Raw genomic sequence first — 19,562 nt, forward strand, 5'->3', positions numbered from 1 at the left:
CTGGTCATGAGTATGTGCTGTGGTGTCATGGAAACAGGCCTCCTGTCAACCAACCATCTTCCCACAATCCACCTGTCAACAACAACCTCATTTAAAGAAATCTTTAAAAGCCTCTCCTGCTGCACCAAAACGGAATCCAGACTGAATATGAAGTACCTCGTACTGGTTAAATATTGACATTATTTGGTTTTGTAATTTCTTCTACTGTAGAGATCAATAACAACATCGATTTTTCTGCTTATATGGCTTTAATTGCAATAATCAATATGTGTCCAAGTCAGTGTGCATGTCCTGTAGGCCGACCGTGTGTACTATGGTTTTAATTTCTATTCTTACCTTTCATAATAAAGTGGCTTAAAAAGCAGCACAAACTGTATTTGAGTGAAATTATGCATTTATTTTTGTCAAGACTGTCTGATCACCTAAGAGCCCAACAAATACAGCTCTAGTTCATTGTAAGTGTCGGTTACATCGTCTGCAACACACAAACCAAAAAAGGAAAAATAGCCAAATTCTTCATCAAATAGTCTCATTTATTTGGAGCCATTTTTTCTTTAACAATGAAAAGCCTTTTCCCGAAGTGCACCGAAAACTGACTCGCATACTCTTGAATTTGAATGGATCGCCCAAGAATTAATCAACAACAATGTGGATAACTGATGAATCACTTAAGTAATTTGTTAAGCAACAAGACTAAGCGTCTACAGCCACGTTAGCGGCTCTCTGAGGCACGGTGGTGCTATGAGCTAAATGCTAACGACAAGATGCTAACAAAGATAATGCTAACATGCTAATGTTCAGCCGTTATGTTTAACATGTTCACAATCTTATTTTTTTATGTTAGCATGGTAACATTGACTACTTAGCACTAAACAAACCGGGAAGCCTGGTGGTCACTGTAGTCTGGCCCAAAGTGAAGGACTGACTGACCAACATCTCTGGAGCTATGACGCTAGTGTGGCTAAAAATTCACTTACAGTTTGAAACATTCCTCTCTTCTCGATCATGGTCTATTAAAATCCTTAATTTTGGGTCCCCTTGGGCTTTAGAAAAAGGTCATGGACACTTTCCCCTAGTTTCTAACATGGACTAAAAAAACAAATTAAGAGATTAATCAAAAATGAAAATAATTGGTAGTTGCAGCTCCAATTCAGACCTGAATACAAACTATTGTACTGGAAATGCCAGCTGGAAATGTTTTCACTGCAGAACGGTAAAATGTAGTTATTCATGCAACAGTTCTCTGCGATTCACAGAACAATATCTTGATAAAAAGGAAACACAGACTTCATGGTTTATAAACCTATTAGCTTCACATATTAAATCACTGACAAAAAGCCTCCAGTAAAAGAATCCAATCATTATCCAAGACCCGCGCCAAGAACTTAACACACTTCACAGGAATAAACAGCAGTTATTTTGCTAAAAGAGAGGAGTCTGATTTATGTTTTATTCAAAGTGAGTATAAAGTGTCTTGGAAATAAAAGCTTCATGCAGGTTGAGAGGTTTTTCTTAACCAATTTAAGTCAGCAACATAAGGAACAGGCTTTACAACATAACAGCTTAAAGTCTTTGCCCTCAAAGAGAATCCAAGCATCAACAACACTGTCTCTGAGCATAAGAGTCATAAACCATTTATGAAGATTTATTTATTTGGCAGAAATGAAAGTGGAAGGTCAGAAGAGGTGAGCGGGAGTTTGGTAAAAGACTTTTACGACTCAAAAAAAATAAAAAACAAAAAACCTTCAGAGAGAGTAAAACAGTCCCGAGGTAAATGACAGACTCTGGGAGCTCTGCAGCCTATCCAACATGTTAATGGGATGCCTGTCCAAGACCAGGGGAGTAAAACCAAGGATTAGCAAAACAGATGAGGACCAATTTAAGAGATTTCTCCAGAGACAGAGATCAAGACAAAGACCTAAGACCCAGAATTACACACAGAACTAGTGATTGTCATTGATCTTAAGCTCAATAATCAATTAATCTCACTTGTCCTGTTGAATAATTTAGAGCCGGCTTCTCTCTCACACCTTAGGGAGCTTCACAATAGGGAGTAATCCCAAGCAAAAGTCCAATAACCACGGCACTATTAAGCTCTCCCTGACTGTTGAAGCTGCTCTTAAGCCACACCGGGTCCCCCCTCTTACAGTAAAGAAGATTTATGGCTGCTCGCAGAGAAATGCGTTACGACCTTAATATGCAAAAGCCTCTCGCTCCGACAATGCGGCACCGATCCTGGTTTTTATTTTATTTTTTTACAGGAGGCTTACAGCAACACGCTGCCATGATTTTACATTTTCATGTTCTTCACACCACATTACGAGGACGGTAAAGAATGCTGCACACAATTCAGAAATGTGAAAGGTGTGACAGACGGAATAATGAAGTGATTATTCTTCCTCTAACGTCGAAGACTTTCACTAATTTGACACATTTATACAATGCCACATCCTTTATGGATTTAGTTTCTAGATTGAATATACAGCATAGATACAGTATAGATATTCATGCACATGAAAACTATCCATCCATCCATCTGTCTTTATCTTATGAGGGATAAGGATATCAGTAGGCTACTTAAGCCTTCCAAATCTGAATATAAAGTTTAAAATTTATAATAAAACGGTTTCCTTTTGAAAAATGTCCTTTATTCTGTAACAAAAGCGAAAATATATCTATATATTTTGAATAGAACATTTTGTATATTGAGAATATTTCAGCGAGTGTAACGTTTTTTAAATGCTAAACCAAGTTGCACGATTAAATGCAGAGTATAATATGGTACGAGTGTTAGTAAGGCACGCATCAACATGAGACGTGAAAGCCTCCAAATCTTTGGGCGCTGCTTTGAAAGCTGACCAGAAAGTAAACAATCTAATTTCACACAGCTCTGCAGACGCACAAGAAGAAGGGGGGAAAAAAGAAACCGCCACTGTATTCTCTCACTGGGATTACTGTGATTTGAGTGTCAATGCGTTTAAAAATGGATAACAAAATGTGAAGCAGTAATGCGCTGCATTAGCTGATTGAAAAGCTGGTGTTTGTCAGGAAAAGCAAACGGCTGAAGTATTATTTGTCGCTGGCTGAGAAACTCTCAAAAAAACAGGCGACGCTCCGTTTGGGGAGATGAAGGTTTGACAATTTTACAAGCAGATTTTAATACTGCTGCCAGGAGGTGATTGCTTCCCTTTTCACATAGAGTTGTACAACTATAATCTGAAGTGACTAGTTCGCATCCAATTTAGAGCCCAACATGTAACAGAACGTCACTGACAGAATGCATTACATCTGCTCTTGCTCAGAGCATGATGGCTGCACCCATTCTCCTTTCTTAGGACACCGAGAGGAGATCCATCTTTGTCCTGCTCGCACCAGTAAGTGCATTACTTGACATCGCAGAGCGGGTGTTGTCTCAAATTATGCCGCACCTCTTGCATTTTGTGTTCTGTTCTGCCGATTATTTGATTGTGATGCCACAGTACAGCAAGCATGAAGAAACAAGTCTTTAGCCGGCCTAAACATCAGGGAAAAGCGTGTTCAAGTCAGAGGGTGTTAGAGGATCCATGACACATTTAAAGAGAGTGCTATCCGCTCTGTCGGGAGACTTAAAACTCTGTACCTGCTGCAGTTTAAGTGTCAAACACCAGCCTGGGAGATGAAGAGGAAGAGGAAGAGAAAGAAAGGGGAAGAGGAGGGCAAGGCCATTGGTGCACATAATTGATGTGAAGACAAAAGATATTTGCACACCATGTTGCTGGAAATTCACATTAATATTCTCTGTTTCTTTTTGATACCGTTGTATCTACATTTCAATGCATACACCACTTGTCTTTAATGTTATATGGGGCAAGTGCACAATGTTATTCATTTTACATTTAAATGATCCGTTATACTTTTACAACACTGTCTTGATATTGGGGCTGCAACTAACGTTTACTTTCATGATTTTAGTCGACAAATGACCAAGCTGACTCCATCAAATGTCCAGTTGTCTCAGATTACCAGACCAAAGCCTGAAAGACTTCCTTTTACAAAGAAGAAAAGCTACTAATCCTCACATTTGACAAGCTGGAAAACAGAGAACAGTTGACATTTCTGCTCAAGAAATAGTTGCAGAGAGTCTCGTAAAAAACAATTCTGCAAACAGTGTCAGGTCTAGTTGATATGCAACCCTATATAGAAAGGCGCTATACAAGTCCATTTAACTCTGCCATCCTCTTATGCCTTTTAAAGACGATATAAGTCCTTTAATGGACAAATATAATTCTTATTAAATGCATAAATATGCAAGAAACTACCTCGCTGACAGTGGTGCAGAGGAATATTCTAAAGACACACCATAGACACTTCATGCAGCCTTGTGTCATGAGGCTATTCTATATCTTGAGAGTGTTGTTTTTCTGAGGCCACGATTTAATCTAATAAGGCTTATTAGGTGGGGCTGGGCGCCTACATGACCAGCGATGCAGGAGTGTGTCTGGGAGATGTCAGCCAGTGGAGGTTATTCAATCGGGTGCAGCAAAGCAGAACACAAAATGCATTTACTGCTTTTGTTGCCGCGGGCTAACCATCATGCCTACCTGCGTTAGCGCCCAGCTGGTAGAGGAACAGCTAGAGAAAAAGCGACAGCGGGGCTACACACATGATACCAGCAGGTAAAAGTAGTGCAATCCCTGTTGCATTTCATGGAAATGTAGCAGAGAATTTAACCTTCTTTGAAGTTGCTTAATGTTCGTCTTCACTATAAACAATCTCCTCCAGTATCTGACTATGGTCGACTTGACACAAGCAGCACATGCTAACCAATCACAGCACTTTCGCTACCATGTGTACAGGCTTCAAAGCTAAGCCGCAATCCCCCCCCCCCCCCCCCGACGTACAACCATAAAGCCCCCCGGTATCGACCAACATCAGTGCCCGGCCTCACTAATGCCCATGTGGCTGAATGGGAGGAAAAAACACTCTAGTGGTTAATCCTTCTCGGAGAGTGGAGGCTGTTGCAGCATATTAATGGAGGTGGTCTTGGATTAGATGCTCAACGATCACAGTCAGGTGTCCGCATAGTTTTGGCCACAGAGTGCCAATAAGATTAAGTATTCATTTGAAAAAGAAGACGGGCAAGAAACTATCAACATGGACAATAGAGCATTACTTATTCTACGGTCTTTTATCAGAGGTAGGAAAAGTACTCAGATCTTGTACTAAAGTAAAAGCAGCAATACCACAGTGTAGAATTACTGTTTCAAGTAAAAGTCATACATTCAATCTTTGACTTCAGCAAAAGTACAACATATATTTAAAGTACCAAAAGTACGCATTATAAAGAAAAATGTTTATTATATTATCATATTATATTATTATCTGCAAAGTATCAACTAACTTGAATAAAAAGTACAATATTTGCCTCTGAATTGTAGTAGATGTATAAAGTAGCAAAAAGTGTATTTTAAAGTTAAGTACAAGTACCAACACCCTACTTGACATTCAGAGCATAAATATGGCATTAAAGAACTATTTGCAAAGGAGTAATGGCTACATGAGCAGAGAATTCTCTCTCTCTCGAATGTTTTAACACTACTGTGTGATGCATTTTGTTGTTTTGAAATGTGCATACAGAATACAGAGGCTGTGAATAAACACCACTAATACACAGATGGAGGGTAAAAGGATTTTTTTTCCCTTTCTGACGATACAAATGGAAACCCAGTTGACGAACACAATGTTCCTCCTCGACTAATAGTTTTTCTAACATCCCTCCGAGTGTCATTACGTCATTAGGACACAAATGCAAATGGCTTTTTTAAGGAAATGGAAGACTGCACTGTGCCTTCAGCTGACAGTTTGCTGCTCTCGCTCCGCCTCATTTCTTACTCAGACGGGGTCACAAGAACACAGAAACCGACCAGTTGCTGATCCCCTCTTCCTTTGGGACGATGATTTCCTCGTTCTTCAGAATTGACCGGTTTTGACCTGACGAACAGCCTCCCAGAACGCCGGGGTGTCTGTGTTTCAGGGTTTCCACTGACTTCATTTAATAAGATAATTTCACAGCAATTACAAGCTTTCAACAGAAATGTAATGTCATTACACGCTTGCTCAGTTGACAAATTCTGGTTTTGGACGATGGAGAGCAACACGCTCGGTGCATATTTTTAGGGCCGCGTACGGCGGGAATGGCGGCTCCATGTGCAGAGAAACACAATGAATCCTCTCGCTCTCTGTTCTCTTTAACTGTTCTCTGTTCTCTCGTCGTGATAAGCATGAAATTACGGTTCTGTGGCGACGCTGCAAACATTGTGTTTCAATCTTCTACAGGTTTCTCCTTCTCTTGACATCCGATACACAAAGCAATTATAGATACAGCCACGTACTGTAAACAAACGTCTGTGCACTGGCGGGGAGTCGTTTGACACTGAAGCCATTTGCTGCTCTTGATCACATCGGGATGCAGATTGCGTCAAACAAAGGTCAGAGCTTTCTGACACATTCCTTCACTTTGTGTAAGAATATCTCAGGGTCAGGCCGTAATTTTCAGCTGTCTTTGTGTGAAATATCACACACACTTCAAAGCTGCACCGAAGACGTTTTTCCTTTTGCAAACATAAAAGCACAATGAAGCGGGGCTGTAACAAAGAGGATAATCCACTCTCTGCTTAGTGAAACTGGGTTTACGTATTAAATGATTTTCTCTGAAATTTCTCTGCGATCCAACTGAAATCAGCAGTGTGTAAGAGCAGCGCCCTCAGAAGATGAGGCTATTGTTGTTCTCCCCGTCACAAAAAACAGAGAAAAGTAGTGAGGAACAGATGATCAAGAGTCCAAACCATCGGAGAAAGGATTAAGACTGTTTGCAGCCTTAAAGTGACAATCTCAAAAATCTTTACTCTTACTCTTTGGTGACACATAAAGGGGTAACTGCAGGTGCGTTTTGTGGATCTCACTTCTATTAGTATCCCCTTGTATTACGTCAATCCGTTGGCAGTTCTTTGGATTTGCACTTCTCCTGTAGTCGTTGCTCTTTTCTTTGTTTGTTCGGCTATAGTAACCGTTTACTCGCAATGCTAGCAGAGAGCATTAAAAAAAAAACGGTACTCCGCTTCACACACAGGTCAACCCGTGGGACTCGCAGGTTGTGGGTCGATCTGTGCATCACCATCGCCCACTAAAGGCCTTTACAGGCATTTCTTTGTGTGATTAGCTGAGCTGACGGTCTGACTCTGGCTGCACAAATCACTCACTCGCGCACCAAAAAGGTCCATGCAGACGCAGCATTCTCGCTCAATACTGGACCAATTTAAAAGAAAATTCAGCCCATTAGACATTTCGGCACAAAAGCATGGGAAAAGGTCCAAGTCGAAGTATAAGTAGTATTAACGGCGAAATGTTCCGAGTATACAGGAACTGTAGAGCCAACACTTGTAGCATAATCAGGAGTAAAACCTAAAGCAGTGAACAGGAGACTTTTGGTATCCAAATGTCTTTTGTTTGAGCGTTCAAATACAAGCACGCTATTAATTCCACAGAGATCTTGTCAGTATTTTAACCAGAAAATATTCTTTCAGCCCAAGAAAATCGCTGAGGATGCTTTCCCCTTCTACGTCTTTCCCATTTCGTTGTCCATGGAGCTCGTTCAGGCTTTTTCTCAGATCTGCGACACGTGACTGAGATAAAGAGCTGTTCACAATCACAAATATTGAACCACATCTCTCCGACCAATCATCATCATAACACAGAGAGGCTGTTGAACTGAATGGTGTTTTGAACTATTTTAGGATGAATGTGCTCCGACTGCCAGGGGTACTTACACTGATATGAAGTGGACGGCTGGAGATTATGAAGCATGATTACACAGCCGTGACATTCACGCTAATAAAAACAGATTAAAATGAAATTCACCACGTATTTGGAAGCCCACGAGAGTGGAGCATCTGCTATTAAGTTCAACTACGATTAGACCGACTCACCCCCTGATGACGAATTACTGATGAAACATCCTTTTTTTTGGTCAGACTGTTATTTTAACCCGAGGCATCAGCGAGCCCGTTACGGATCATTTGTGTTAGTGTGTCAGTTTGTGCCACTATCCTGAATTACGGTTTGTTGCCACTGATTCTGGTGCGGTGTGAAACATAATTTCCTCTATCAGACCATTTCATTTTACATTGTTACAGAGTCAAGAGCTTTCGTGTAAAAGTTGCTTGACCTTCTGCCTGCTCTTCATCCGACAACGAGAGTATGCATCAGAAAATAATCCCTCAAAAACATGTCACCTTACCGTCACTTTCATGTCGTCCTTTTTTCCAAAATCTCAACAGGAGCTAATTTCTAGCCAGATGTGAGACACCGTAAAATATTGAACGTTAAAACAAGTAATGCAATTTCATGCTGGATGCGCCTCAGAATGACTGGGGGTGATATAAACTGGAGTACATAGAAGTAAATGAGCTGGAACTAAATGGCACCTGTGTTCCTCCTATATCAAAGGTCACCTGTGGAAGTTTTGACCATGACTCACACCCTGCAGTAATGTTTTGTTGAGCATGCGCTCATTTAGTTTATATCTCGTGCTCCGCTTTTCATTATTATGATGCACACGACCGTCACAGGAAAAGGGCCGGCGTGACAAACTGCGGCTCCGTATGCAAACGTGGAATGGATGTTGGTGTAAGGTTTGTCTATATAAGAATAAATCTTAAAATAACCTGTATTCTTTGGTTTGACCATGAAGTGATGTTTAATGAGCAGATCTCTGTAGGAATCTTGTGTTATACAACACAAACGAGGACAATCATGTCCAGCATGTGTGCAAGGATGACGAGACTCTGACCGCAGATACAGATTTAAATGTGAGACCGGGGCTGAGGTAGTACCCTTCACTTAATTCAAAGTACTAATACAACACTGCAGAAATACTCTCTTACAAGTACAAATTCTTGCATTGAAAATGTTACTTGCATATGTAAGTATAATCAGGAAACATATTCAAATGACTCAGTGATGAAAGAGCTTGTAATTATTATACATTAATATTTTTTGATTATTTTTACTCATGCTTTAATGTAGAAGGAGGATTTTGCTTTTGTAGCTGGTGGAGCTCATTTCTAACTATTTTATACAGGACTGCAACTAATGAATATTTTAATTATGAATTAATCTGCATATTCTTTTCTCTGTCTATCATTCAAACGTTATGACATTCCTCTTGTTTCAGGCACACCAAAATGAAACAATAAAAAAAGAAGAAGAAGAAGGCCGCAAATCTATGAACACAATACAGGATTTAAAAGATTACAGGGCGCTTTGAAGGTGGAAAATGTATTCAGTGTGACTGACCAGACAAAAAAAAAACGAGTGTTTGTGTCCACCGACAAGTACAAAAGTGATCTTGTAAAGACGTTTATAACGGTTAAAAACAGTTACTCAATAAATGAAACTGCCCACACTATGTGTTCACAGTGTCACAACTGTGAACACACACACACACACACACACACAAAGTCAAGCACAAGCACATGCTATGAAGGAGCAGCTGGCTGGGAAGCAGAGACCCCGGTCGCGCAGGCCCAGGTGGCAGTGCTGTAAAGTGACACTGTGATTTAAGTCCTGTGTCGTCGTAAGGTCCGTTATCTGCCGCCGCTAACAGGGCCACGCCGATACGGTCCGACAGCCAAGCGGCTGCAGCTCAGGAGGCAGCGCTGATAATGGATGGCTTCGGCCCGTGCAACTTCCCCCCCGCAGTGCGCAATCACATGAATCATGTGTTTAAGCTGCTGTCACAAAAGCTTACATCCAGGGCTGTGGTCAGACTTTTCATTGTCTTGGCTCCTGTTAGATGTTGATTCACGGTTTTTTTTCTGCCTATTTTCTGTCAAATTGCCTTTTTGGATGGAGCTAGACGTGTAGGATGAGGAGCGAGAAATGTCCCTGGACGTCAACGCGATGATGTGCCACAGAGAGATAGGGAGGTGTATCTTGATGACTCAGCTGTCTCTTTGTTTGAAAATACATAAATACAGATGTTTTTTTTGCGGCCAGCAAACAAAGACAGTTTCCACCCGCAGAATCCCGTGTGTGAGACGATGTTGAATCTATCTTGTATTCAATAACTGGATGTTAAAGAGTTTAGAGCATCGCTCCTGCAGATTAATGTGCATCACTGTACATCCTATAAGAAACTCATTAAACATTATTTATATTTAGAACATACAATTCCAATTCCATATAAACCACTAAATTATGCAGTGTATATATTTAGACATATTCACAGTATGCGTTTGTTCTTTGTAAAAATGATCCAATTTCTTTTGCCACAGCCAACGATCGTCAGTTACACTGACTACAGAATTACACCTCACAAAATAGAAACATACACACACACACACACACACACACACACACACACACACACACACACACGCACACACACACAATACGTCTTTGTTTGCTTCCTGAAGTGCTACTAGAACAGTTTCTGACAGATTCCTGGTTCTCGCGTGGTTTTTGAGGACAGGCCGAGAGACGGTTACTCGGTTGGGCTGGCGAGTCAGTCAGCCAGCATTGCATTCCACCTGACCAGAAAGTCGAAGCTGAGGCGACGCGTTACCTCTGCTGCTCGCGGCTCATCTGGATAATTAGAGTTGTGTTTGATCACTGGTCCATCACCGCCAGGCTGAGGATCAAACTGTACGGCGAGCAGCTGACAGTAAATCAGTGAACACTCACACACACAAATATGACAGGGTAAAGGCAGATGAGCTGCTCCAGTAAAAAGCATTTAAGAGAGCGTGTTATGTTCTTGTGAATGGATAAGCGGAGGAAATAAATCGATTTAGATTTTTGAGAGTGTTATATTGCTGTGGACTTCAAGAAAAAATAGGCTGCATGGCTGTGAGCCACTAAAAGAGCTGTAGTGTATTTCTGTAGTGATACCATGATGTATAAGCTACACATCATCATATAAGTCTCTCCCTTCTCTCCCTCTGATTACATTAAAACATACGGTCACATACGGCCACTACCATGGACACTAATTACCTCTAAATACTGGTAATGGTGCAGCCACGTTTCAGACAAACATGACGGACAGGCAGGGAAGCAGGCATATCGGAGATCGTCACATTGGATGCGGTTCATTGTTCACACCTTGAGTTTCTGTCACTGTTACCAATCAGCAATGATTGAAGTGCTGCATCACACCCAGGAGCATCGTCTCCTGTAATGAGATTCTTCTCCCCGAGCTGTGCTCCCTAATCCCACATCTCTATCTGTGCTTCGTGGGTCTCCGGAAACAGCTGAGGCAGGCTGAACGCTCTACATGAAATTCAGTGTTAACCCTGCCGTCCTGAATAGGAGCGAGACAATGGAGCCGGAATGGACCGGATGCTACGCCTATTACCAAACATGTTAATCCTCTTAAGAAGTTAAGAGAGGTCTTGATGACATGAGGTAGATGCAGGAGTGCGGAGCTCTGTGGAAATGAGCAGAAGCTGGTCTGAGAAATGAGGTTCGTACTAAACAATAGCGAGCCTGGAGCCTGGCTCTCACAGTCATTAACCTGCGATTCTCTTTGGGGACTTGATAGAGAAAGGAGTTGCTAGGTGGGTCTTTCTTTGAATAACAGAGTGCAATTTTAGCATATGTTGTTGCCAAATGTCTTCAACAAAGAAATACTCTTTCCAACTTTCAAGGTTGCTGATCTGTAACTTGAATAATTCAACGGTTTTTCGGTAATTCAAAACGTGCCAAGACGCTGGCAAAGAAGTCGTGGGACCGGCTGTAACCAGGGTGTTTAGAAAGACTGCCAGAATCGTGCTACCTCATTAACTGGATGTTCCCCAGACTGGCATTTGGCTGATGCCTATAACCCAGGCTGCACATTCTTCTGAGGCTCCTCATGAAAGCTTTTCCTTAGAAAATGGCCTCCAGTGCCGTGAGCCTCTTCAGAGGGAAAGTTAGGAAACTCACTTTGATAAGGCCTCATGAAAGGGAGGATTTGAGACAAGGAAAGCACAGAGCTTTGAGCACAGCATCATCATCGATAAGGTCGATATTATAGCAGTGAACACAACAGTGAACAGTACTGAGTGGTGAATCTGTCAGAGCGAACAATCGGAGCACCGCTGTGGAATGTTGTGATACCGAAAACAGTAATAAAGCAATAAAGATGTGACTCACCTGTCTTTACCCGTCTCCTTCTTGAAGACCATGTCGCAGTAGTTCATCCTGTCCTCTGTGGTGACGTAAATGCGCGCTTGAGGGTAATTCTCAGCCGCCTGCCGGAGCATGTTATACACGATGCCCTTCCCGTCCTTCCTCATGTTTCGTAGCGGCCCCCACACGACGTAGACCGTGTCGTTGCCCTGCCCGAAGAAGTACTGGGGCTTCTGCAGCAGCAGGGGGACGCTGGTGTGCGAGACGACTCTCAGCGTGGTGCGCTGGCCCACGTCACGTTCGAAGCCCCGCGTGGGCGCGTTGTTCATCCGCCAGATGCAGGGAGAGCGGTCGATCTGCGGGCCGGCAGCCTGGCCCAACATCTGTCCAGAGCTGGACACGATGCTGCAGAGCTCACAGTGCAGCTTCAGAGGCTGGAGGAGAGGAAGCAGGTCCATTACAACAAGTCATCATTATCATAGTGGAGACAAGTCCACGACAAGTCTCGAGTCCTCGGGGACAAGTCTGAGGAAGTATGTCAGGGTAAGTCTCAAGTCAATGAAAACAGGGCCAAGTTGAGTAACAATGTAGTCAGGGCAAGTGTTAAGTGTATTAAGACAAGTCCTAGTTGAGCTCGGGGACAGGTCCAAGTCCAGTCACAAATGTTCATGTGCCTTTTGCAAGTCAAGATCTAAGTCTTTCAGGTCAGGATGCTGACTATTATAATGCACAAGCTTAATGAAATATGCAAGAATTATTGTTTCTGTTTTAATAAAGAGACCAGCAAACTATAACTTATATCAACAACCAAGGCAACAATGAACAAGGACGTGGTTCCGCTCACACAATAGAGGCACAAGAAAACTAGATAATAAGAACAGAGACCTAAGAGAAAGGAAATATATCATAGTGCAAAATACTGCAGTGCTTTATCATCTTCTTTCATAGCTGGAGAGCGAGGCTTTTAGTCTGCTCATATACAGATAACAACATCCCCGATCATCGACAGGCTAGAAATGAAAGAAAGCTCGGTGAGGGAACAGCGGCCGTCTGGAAATTACCACCGGAGAACAGAATAAAGACAAAAAAAGCAGGATTTAAAACCAGAAATCTTATCTACGGTTGAGGTAATCAATGCTATGGATCATCAACTCTTTCAACAATTTATGGCTGTTTTGTTTTCAGGAACAGAGAAAATCTTTATATCTTATGTTCAAGTATTTGGAAAAAAGTGATAAATATCCTCCGATTGTGCAATTTCTTAAAAGATAGTAATCCCATTAAGACGTCAAATGGTGAACTGAACTGGAAGTATGTCTGATCATTTAACTTAATAGGTTATTTTCTTAATACTGACTGATAACCTCTGAGTGTAGTTTTCTTCTAAAATATACTGCACCTCATGTCATGTTCATCTCATAATGTGATAGTTTGTGATATATTATTATGTATATATATATGCAATAATAATATCAAAGTAATGTTTTGGCAAGGGGCTAAATAATGGCAAATTATAACATAAAATACATTTGGTCATAATTATTTATGAAAAAGAAATCATCAGGGTTTTATGGCTCTATGTAATTTTCTTTTACGTCTTAAGATTAATGCCACTGTGCCCAGGACTAACATTGATTAAGTTAATTGAATGCGGGACCTCAGAGGTTACACAGAGTCTCACTGCGGCAATGCAGGACGGAGAAGTAAGAGAGTTGCGTCATTTATCTTACTGTATATATTTCATTTATATATCTTATTATGCTTTACTGGAGCGAGGGGATTTGTAATGAATCTCCAATAATAGCTCTTAGCCACGCTTTGCCAACAGAGAAGGAAAGCTCCCTCTGAATCCAAAATGGGAGGTTTGCCTAATTGAAGCTAATATGCTTGGTTTGTTTTGACGAGATTAAACTTACTTAAGTGAATGAACGCAAGAGAAAGTTAAAAAAGAAAAAGCATTGTGTCGTGACTAAACCCTGTTGGATCATTTGCTTAATGGGGAATAACTATAATGTCCCTGGTTTGAATATAAAGTACATTTGTGCTGCGTTCTGGCCGACGAACATCAAACTCTCTCTTGCGTGTTCTGCGTTTAATCAACAAAAAAGAGAGTTTTAGTGTGCAAACAGAATCCAAGAAGAAAACCCAGTGAATTCTACTACGACGACTTGGCTTATCAGCACTCACGTGACTCATTGTGATGCATGCAAAAGATCGACAGCTTAGGATTCTGAATACTCTAAACCAGAGCTACCTGCTATTGCTTTTCCTCTCATGTGTGGATTCAGTCACACAGGTGAAGAAACGATCTCTGGGCCCGGGGCTGCTAGCTCTCCATTTACTGGCTGGTTGAGACACACATCACAGCAGCCTTGAGCTGTCAGCAGCTCGTCCATCATCAAGCCGCTGCCCCTTAGCTCAGCTCATAACTCCATCACGCCTCTCGGCACACACAGATTGGCTGAACTCTGTGGGGAACACTGGCTGGCAAACTGCATGCGAACACATAGGTTTACAACTGGAAACCTTTACCGCTGAAGAGCCCCTGAGCAAGGCATTTAACCCACAACTGCTGCAGTAGAGCAGCTCAGAGAGACGTTGTACATTTGTGAAGAGAACCAAGTGAGAGATTTCCCGCATTAATTAAGCTTCATTCAAAAACCAAAACAGGCATCTGAGTAGTTTACAGTAACAAAAATAGCAACATAATTAGCTTCGCATGAACATTCATCACATTTACATGCATTAATGAAATTCATCTAGCGACTAAAAACCTAGAACTATTTTATTTTGTATATATATATGATTGGAATCTCCGAACATTACGTCCTGTAAATCAATAAAATGTTAGGGCCTCTTCATCCTCTCAGCTGTGATTCATGTTTCAGTTTCACGACGATGCTGTTTCAGCGTTTCACGCAGTAACCGCAAACCAGAGTGCGCTTTTATAATCCACATAATTTCGGCACTCTCTGATAAGTACAACATCTACCCAAAGCCTGAGATTTTAATGCGGCAGTGTGTCAAAAATAAAGTGGGTTATTTAAAAGTGGGCTTAAAGCCTGGAACTCGGTCATCATTAAATTATAGCAATGGGGTGTGAACTTAACCTTGACGTTCATTAAAATGCTCTAAACACGATTAATTAACAAGCAATAATTATTACATTAATGTGCCAAGTCCCAGTGTAAGACACCTCCATGGCACTTAAAAATTCATTGATTAGCTGAAGTTGTCTGCATGGTGAAAAGTGATTAATTCCATTTGCTCCTCTTGGGAGAGCAGTGGTGGAGTGTAGCTATTTATAATTACTTAAATACTTTACATAAGTACAATTCTTTAGGTTTTTTCATGTTATGCTACTTCATACTTCTACTCCAGAGGCAAACATTGGACCTTTTTCTTTCCTATATTTATCTGATAACTTTAGTTACTTTGCAGATTCTTATTAACAAACCAAAACATTATCAAACTATTTTCTGAAGTATTATTATATGTTAAGATAAGATGACATAAGACTTAATCGATGAATTCAAGCTACCCAGCAGTATATTAAACAAATTAAAATTAGCCTCAGCTTTACCAGCTAAAACATTAAAGTGATGTACACATTAATACATCAATAATCATAATCCATTAATAAAATATACATTATCCTGAAATGGGCCATTCTGCATAATCCTGTTACGTTTGGTACTTTAACTATATTTTGAAGCTAATTGTACTTTTACTTAAAGGCCGAATGAGTAGGATTTTCCTAAAAAACAACAAAAAGAATCCCTCTCAATCATCACTGATGACCCACTAGAAGTGTCTGTGTCTGCAGAGAGCCTAACCTCTGCCTAAATCATCTTCTTTTCTTTTGTATCTTTCTGTGTTCGGCACATTTCTGGGCGTCAACCTCTATAAAAACATAGCGACCAGGTGCCAGATCGTAAGCACTCATCCAGGGAATGCAATTATCAGCTGCCACCTGCCAAATACAGGGTGCATGTTACAGGTAAACATTTAAAGTCACCTGTCACCATGGCAGGTGACTTTAAATCAGATTACGATATATTATTTCCAAGAAGCAATTCCTAAATCAAAAATAGTCAGGGATTAAGGGTATATTCCATATCTATGCTGTTTAAAGTGCTCTACAAAGATTTCAGAAATGGCAGACTTCTGAGTGGGTGGTAGAAATGTTCAGTGAGCTACCACAGTGGCAGGTGAGGAAAAAACTTCATTTTAGAACCTGCACACATCCAAGAGGAAGCTACAAAAATGACAGACACAGAGCCCAAAAAAAACGCAAATACAGCAAGGGAAGAGGTACTACGTGGACAAAGCTCGTTCCAAAACTAGAAAGTATCTGAAGTTGGCTGCACCCTGACCCTCCTCCGGCCTTTGAACGTTGTGTTTACAAACCGCATCCGACAAATCCTACTCATTCTGCCTTAAGTAAGATTTTGAATGGAGGTCTCTTATATGTATGTACAGTATTTATACACTGTAGTACCACTACTTTTACTTAAAAAAAGATCTGAATATTTCTTTTATCACCGTTAAAGAGGTAAAATACAGTTAATGTGTAAAATGCCATCAAATAGAGGATGACTTTAATTAGATAAGGTGCCGATTTTGCTTAGTTTTTAGGTCAGTCAGCCCACCACTGTGGTCCAGAGGGAAATATCATCTTTGGTTTATGAGAGCGGCACAATGGTGCAGCGGTTAGCACTGTCGGGTCCTTCTGTTCGCATGTTCTCCCCAGTATGGGGTTTTCTCTGGGTGCTCTAGCTTCCTCACACAGTCCAAAGACATATATTAATTGTTAACTCTAAATTTTCAGTAGGTCACCTGGTAGAGCGCATAACGCCAGCTACCAAGGCTGAGTCCTTAGCAGCGGCCCAGGTTTGAATCCAACCAACAGCGCTTTGATAGATGTCGTCCCTTTCGTCTTCTCCACTCCCGTCTATCTTCAGCTCCACTATCTAATAATGGCAATAAAATTGCCTGTTGGTGTGAGTGTGAAAGGTCACCAGACAATCACAGGGCTGAAAAATATGAGACAGAAAACCAGTTTAAGGTGTACCCTGCCTCTCGCCCAATGTCCTCCCCCCATTTGAGTGGTTTATAAAGGATGAGCAGGGGCAAATTATGGATTGATAGAAACGACTGACATTCCATCAGCCTCAGCTGTACTGTGTTTAGTTCTAATTAGCAAAAGTTAGCATATTACATGCTAAACTAAGATGGGGAACAAGGCTAAACATGACCTGCTAAACATTAGCATGTTAGCATGCTGACAGTAGCATATAGTACAGTCTCAGCTGGTCCAGAGCCAGAAGCCTTCTCATTAAAATGATTCACAAAGAAATCTAAAAAATAGAAGCACTTTGTGTGTTCATGTTGGCCATTGTGTACATTTCAAAGGGCTTGAATTTAAAGAAGAAAAAAAAAAAACTCAGGGCTTTAAATGAAAAATAATTGAGTTTCTCTCTCCACCTGTGAAAGACCAGAGGCATGAATGTAAAGTGCCACAAGACAAATGTTTTCTATTTCTCCTGAAAGCAGAGCAGGAACGATTTATCACACCTGGAGGCAGACTCAATCAAATGAGGAAAATAAGGCAGACCATTCCCATGCTACCGGGTTATGCATTATACATGCTTGCAGGAGGTTTATAACACCTGAAATGACACCTCACTGTGGATCGTGTACGATTGCCTTACTGTCTGGGAGAAATAGTGCTGCTTCTTAAGGTGTTACCGTGTGCTTAACAGAGGCTGACAGCTCCCACAGCAGGCTTTCACTCCGGATGTAATCGCTCGGGACACCTGGTAAAAGAATATCACCTTGACCAGACCTCCACCACTCTGTCCTTCCTTTGTCAGAAATTCCGGGGGCGTGCAGAACACTTTCGACTCTCACATTCAGGCCAATCACTGCCCTCTTCTGATTCGCTATAGAGAACTCACTGGTGGGGTATTTGAGCGGAAAAGAGGCCTAATTCTGCAGAAGCCGCCAGTCTTTCCTGTGATTTGCATTAGTCTCCACTGGGAGAGGGCAGTGATTTAAGCAGGCTTGTCTGGAGGCAGAAGGAGGTGCAGACATAGAGATTGGTTGTAAGGCGTGATTGCCTCTGGGCCCATGTTCTCTCCGGAGGCAGAGGGTGACGCTCCGCATTAATCTGCAAATATCAGCCAGCTGAATATTAGGCATCCACTTCTCATTAAGGATCAACGGATCCATTGCAACTCCAAATCTAGATGTATTGCAGCTCAAACCGAAAGCACAGTCTTCATTCCCCGTCAGGACGGAAACGTGCATACATCTCTGCAAGCAAAATATTCAATTTTCCTGCGTGCACACCACCAGCACAATTTCAGTTTTCCACCGGCTGCCTTCCCAAACAACAAACACGCAGCTTACTTTTTACATTTTTATGCGGTGGGAATTAAAAGGCTTTGATAATTCAATTTCCATAAATTGTGCGGGGAATATACAGCACAGAGCTGTTTGAAGGCGGAAGAATAGGATCACGGACATGGCTGTTTGGAATTAAAAAGAAATCATGCACACAGGAGACTTCAAACAGGCGTTTACAGATCTAGCCCAAAAAATTGGATATCATGAATTAAGAAAATCCTCAAGGAGGAGCTGTGTTGTTTCCATAAGTGCATTTTGAACACCTTCATTAACGAGGTGAAGCTCTGTGATGGCAGGTTGATGTTAACAGAGGGTTATAGAATATGGTATGCACTATAAAATAAAGAACCTGCGTGTGACCTTATTGAGTTGCATGCAGCGGACACAGAGCAACATTATCAATTATTTGGAGTTTTTCTGGACTCCTGATGAATGTGAGTTCAGTGTCCCCTCTTCTTTTAGCTCCGCTTTTGTTCCTCACCAACTCCAAATGTTTCACTATGTTCTGCCGTTTGGTGCTGAAGAGGTAGTGTAAAGAGCACCTTTAAAGGGATAGTTTGGGGGTTTGTTTTGACGTGGGGTTGTATGAGGTACTTTATCCATAGTCAGTGTATTACCCACAGTAGATGGCAGTCGGCATGCCCCCAGTTTCGATAAACAGGCAGCAGTGAAAGGCATGGAAGCAAAGCAAAGTACTGAAACAATAATGTTCGGCACCTAAAGAAAGGCCCACCAGTTGTGTCCACTGTCCACTGTATTTAGAACATTTTCACCGCTCTACCTTGCCGTCAGGCGGACATTTCATGCGGGGAACTGAAGCCTTTATCTACGCTCCTTTGACAAAAATAGTAATTAATCCTTGCAGAACACAGGTGTGTGTTGCTCTACTGCTGCCTTGACCGGTTAGTTTGTTTGTGTTATTGTGAAACTTTGGTGTTTAAAAGGGATAGTTCAGCGGAGACCAGCAACCCCCGTGTTCGGCAATGTCAAATTACTATTTT

General features: G+C 41.5%; 1 protein-coding gene across 1 annotated transcript in view; it reads right to left on the minus strand.

Annotated features, from left to right (window-relative positions):
- Window positions 1–19,562, minus strand: part of st6galnac3 (ST6 (alpha-N-acetyl-neuraminyl-2,3-beta-galactosyl-1,3)-N-acetylgalactosaminide alpha-2,6-sialyltransferase 3) — a 60,897-nt gene that overhangs the window by 20,155 nt on the left and 21,180 nt on the right. Inside the window, 1 exon segment of the mRNA XM_076098447.1 lies at window positions 12,175–12,584. Within this exon segment, the coding sequence (XP_075954562.1) occupies window positions 12,175–12,584 (410 nt within the window).

Source organism: Anarhichas minor, unplaced genomic scaffold (assembly GCF_050575085.1).
Source record: "Anarhichas minor isolate MPS153535 unplaced genomic scaffold, ASM5057508v1 ptg000024l, whole genome shotgun sequence".
NCBI classification, from domain to species: Eukaryota; Metazoa; Chordata; class Actinopteri; order Perciformes; family Anarhichadidae; genus Anarhichas; species Anarhichas minor.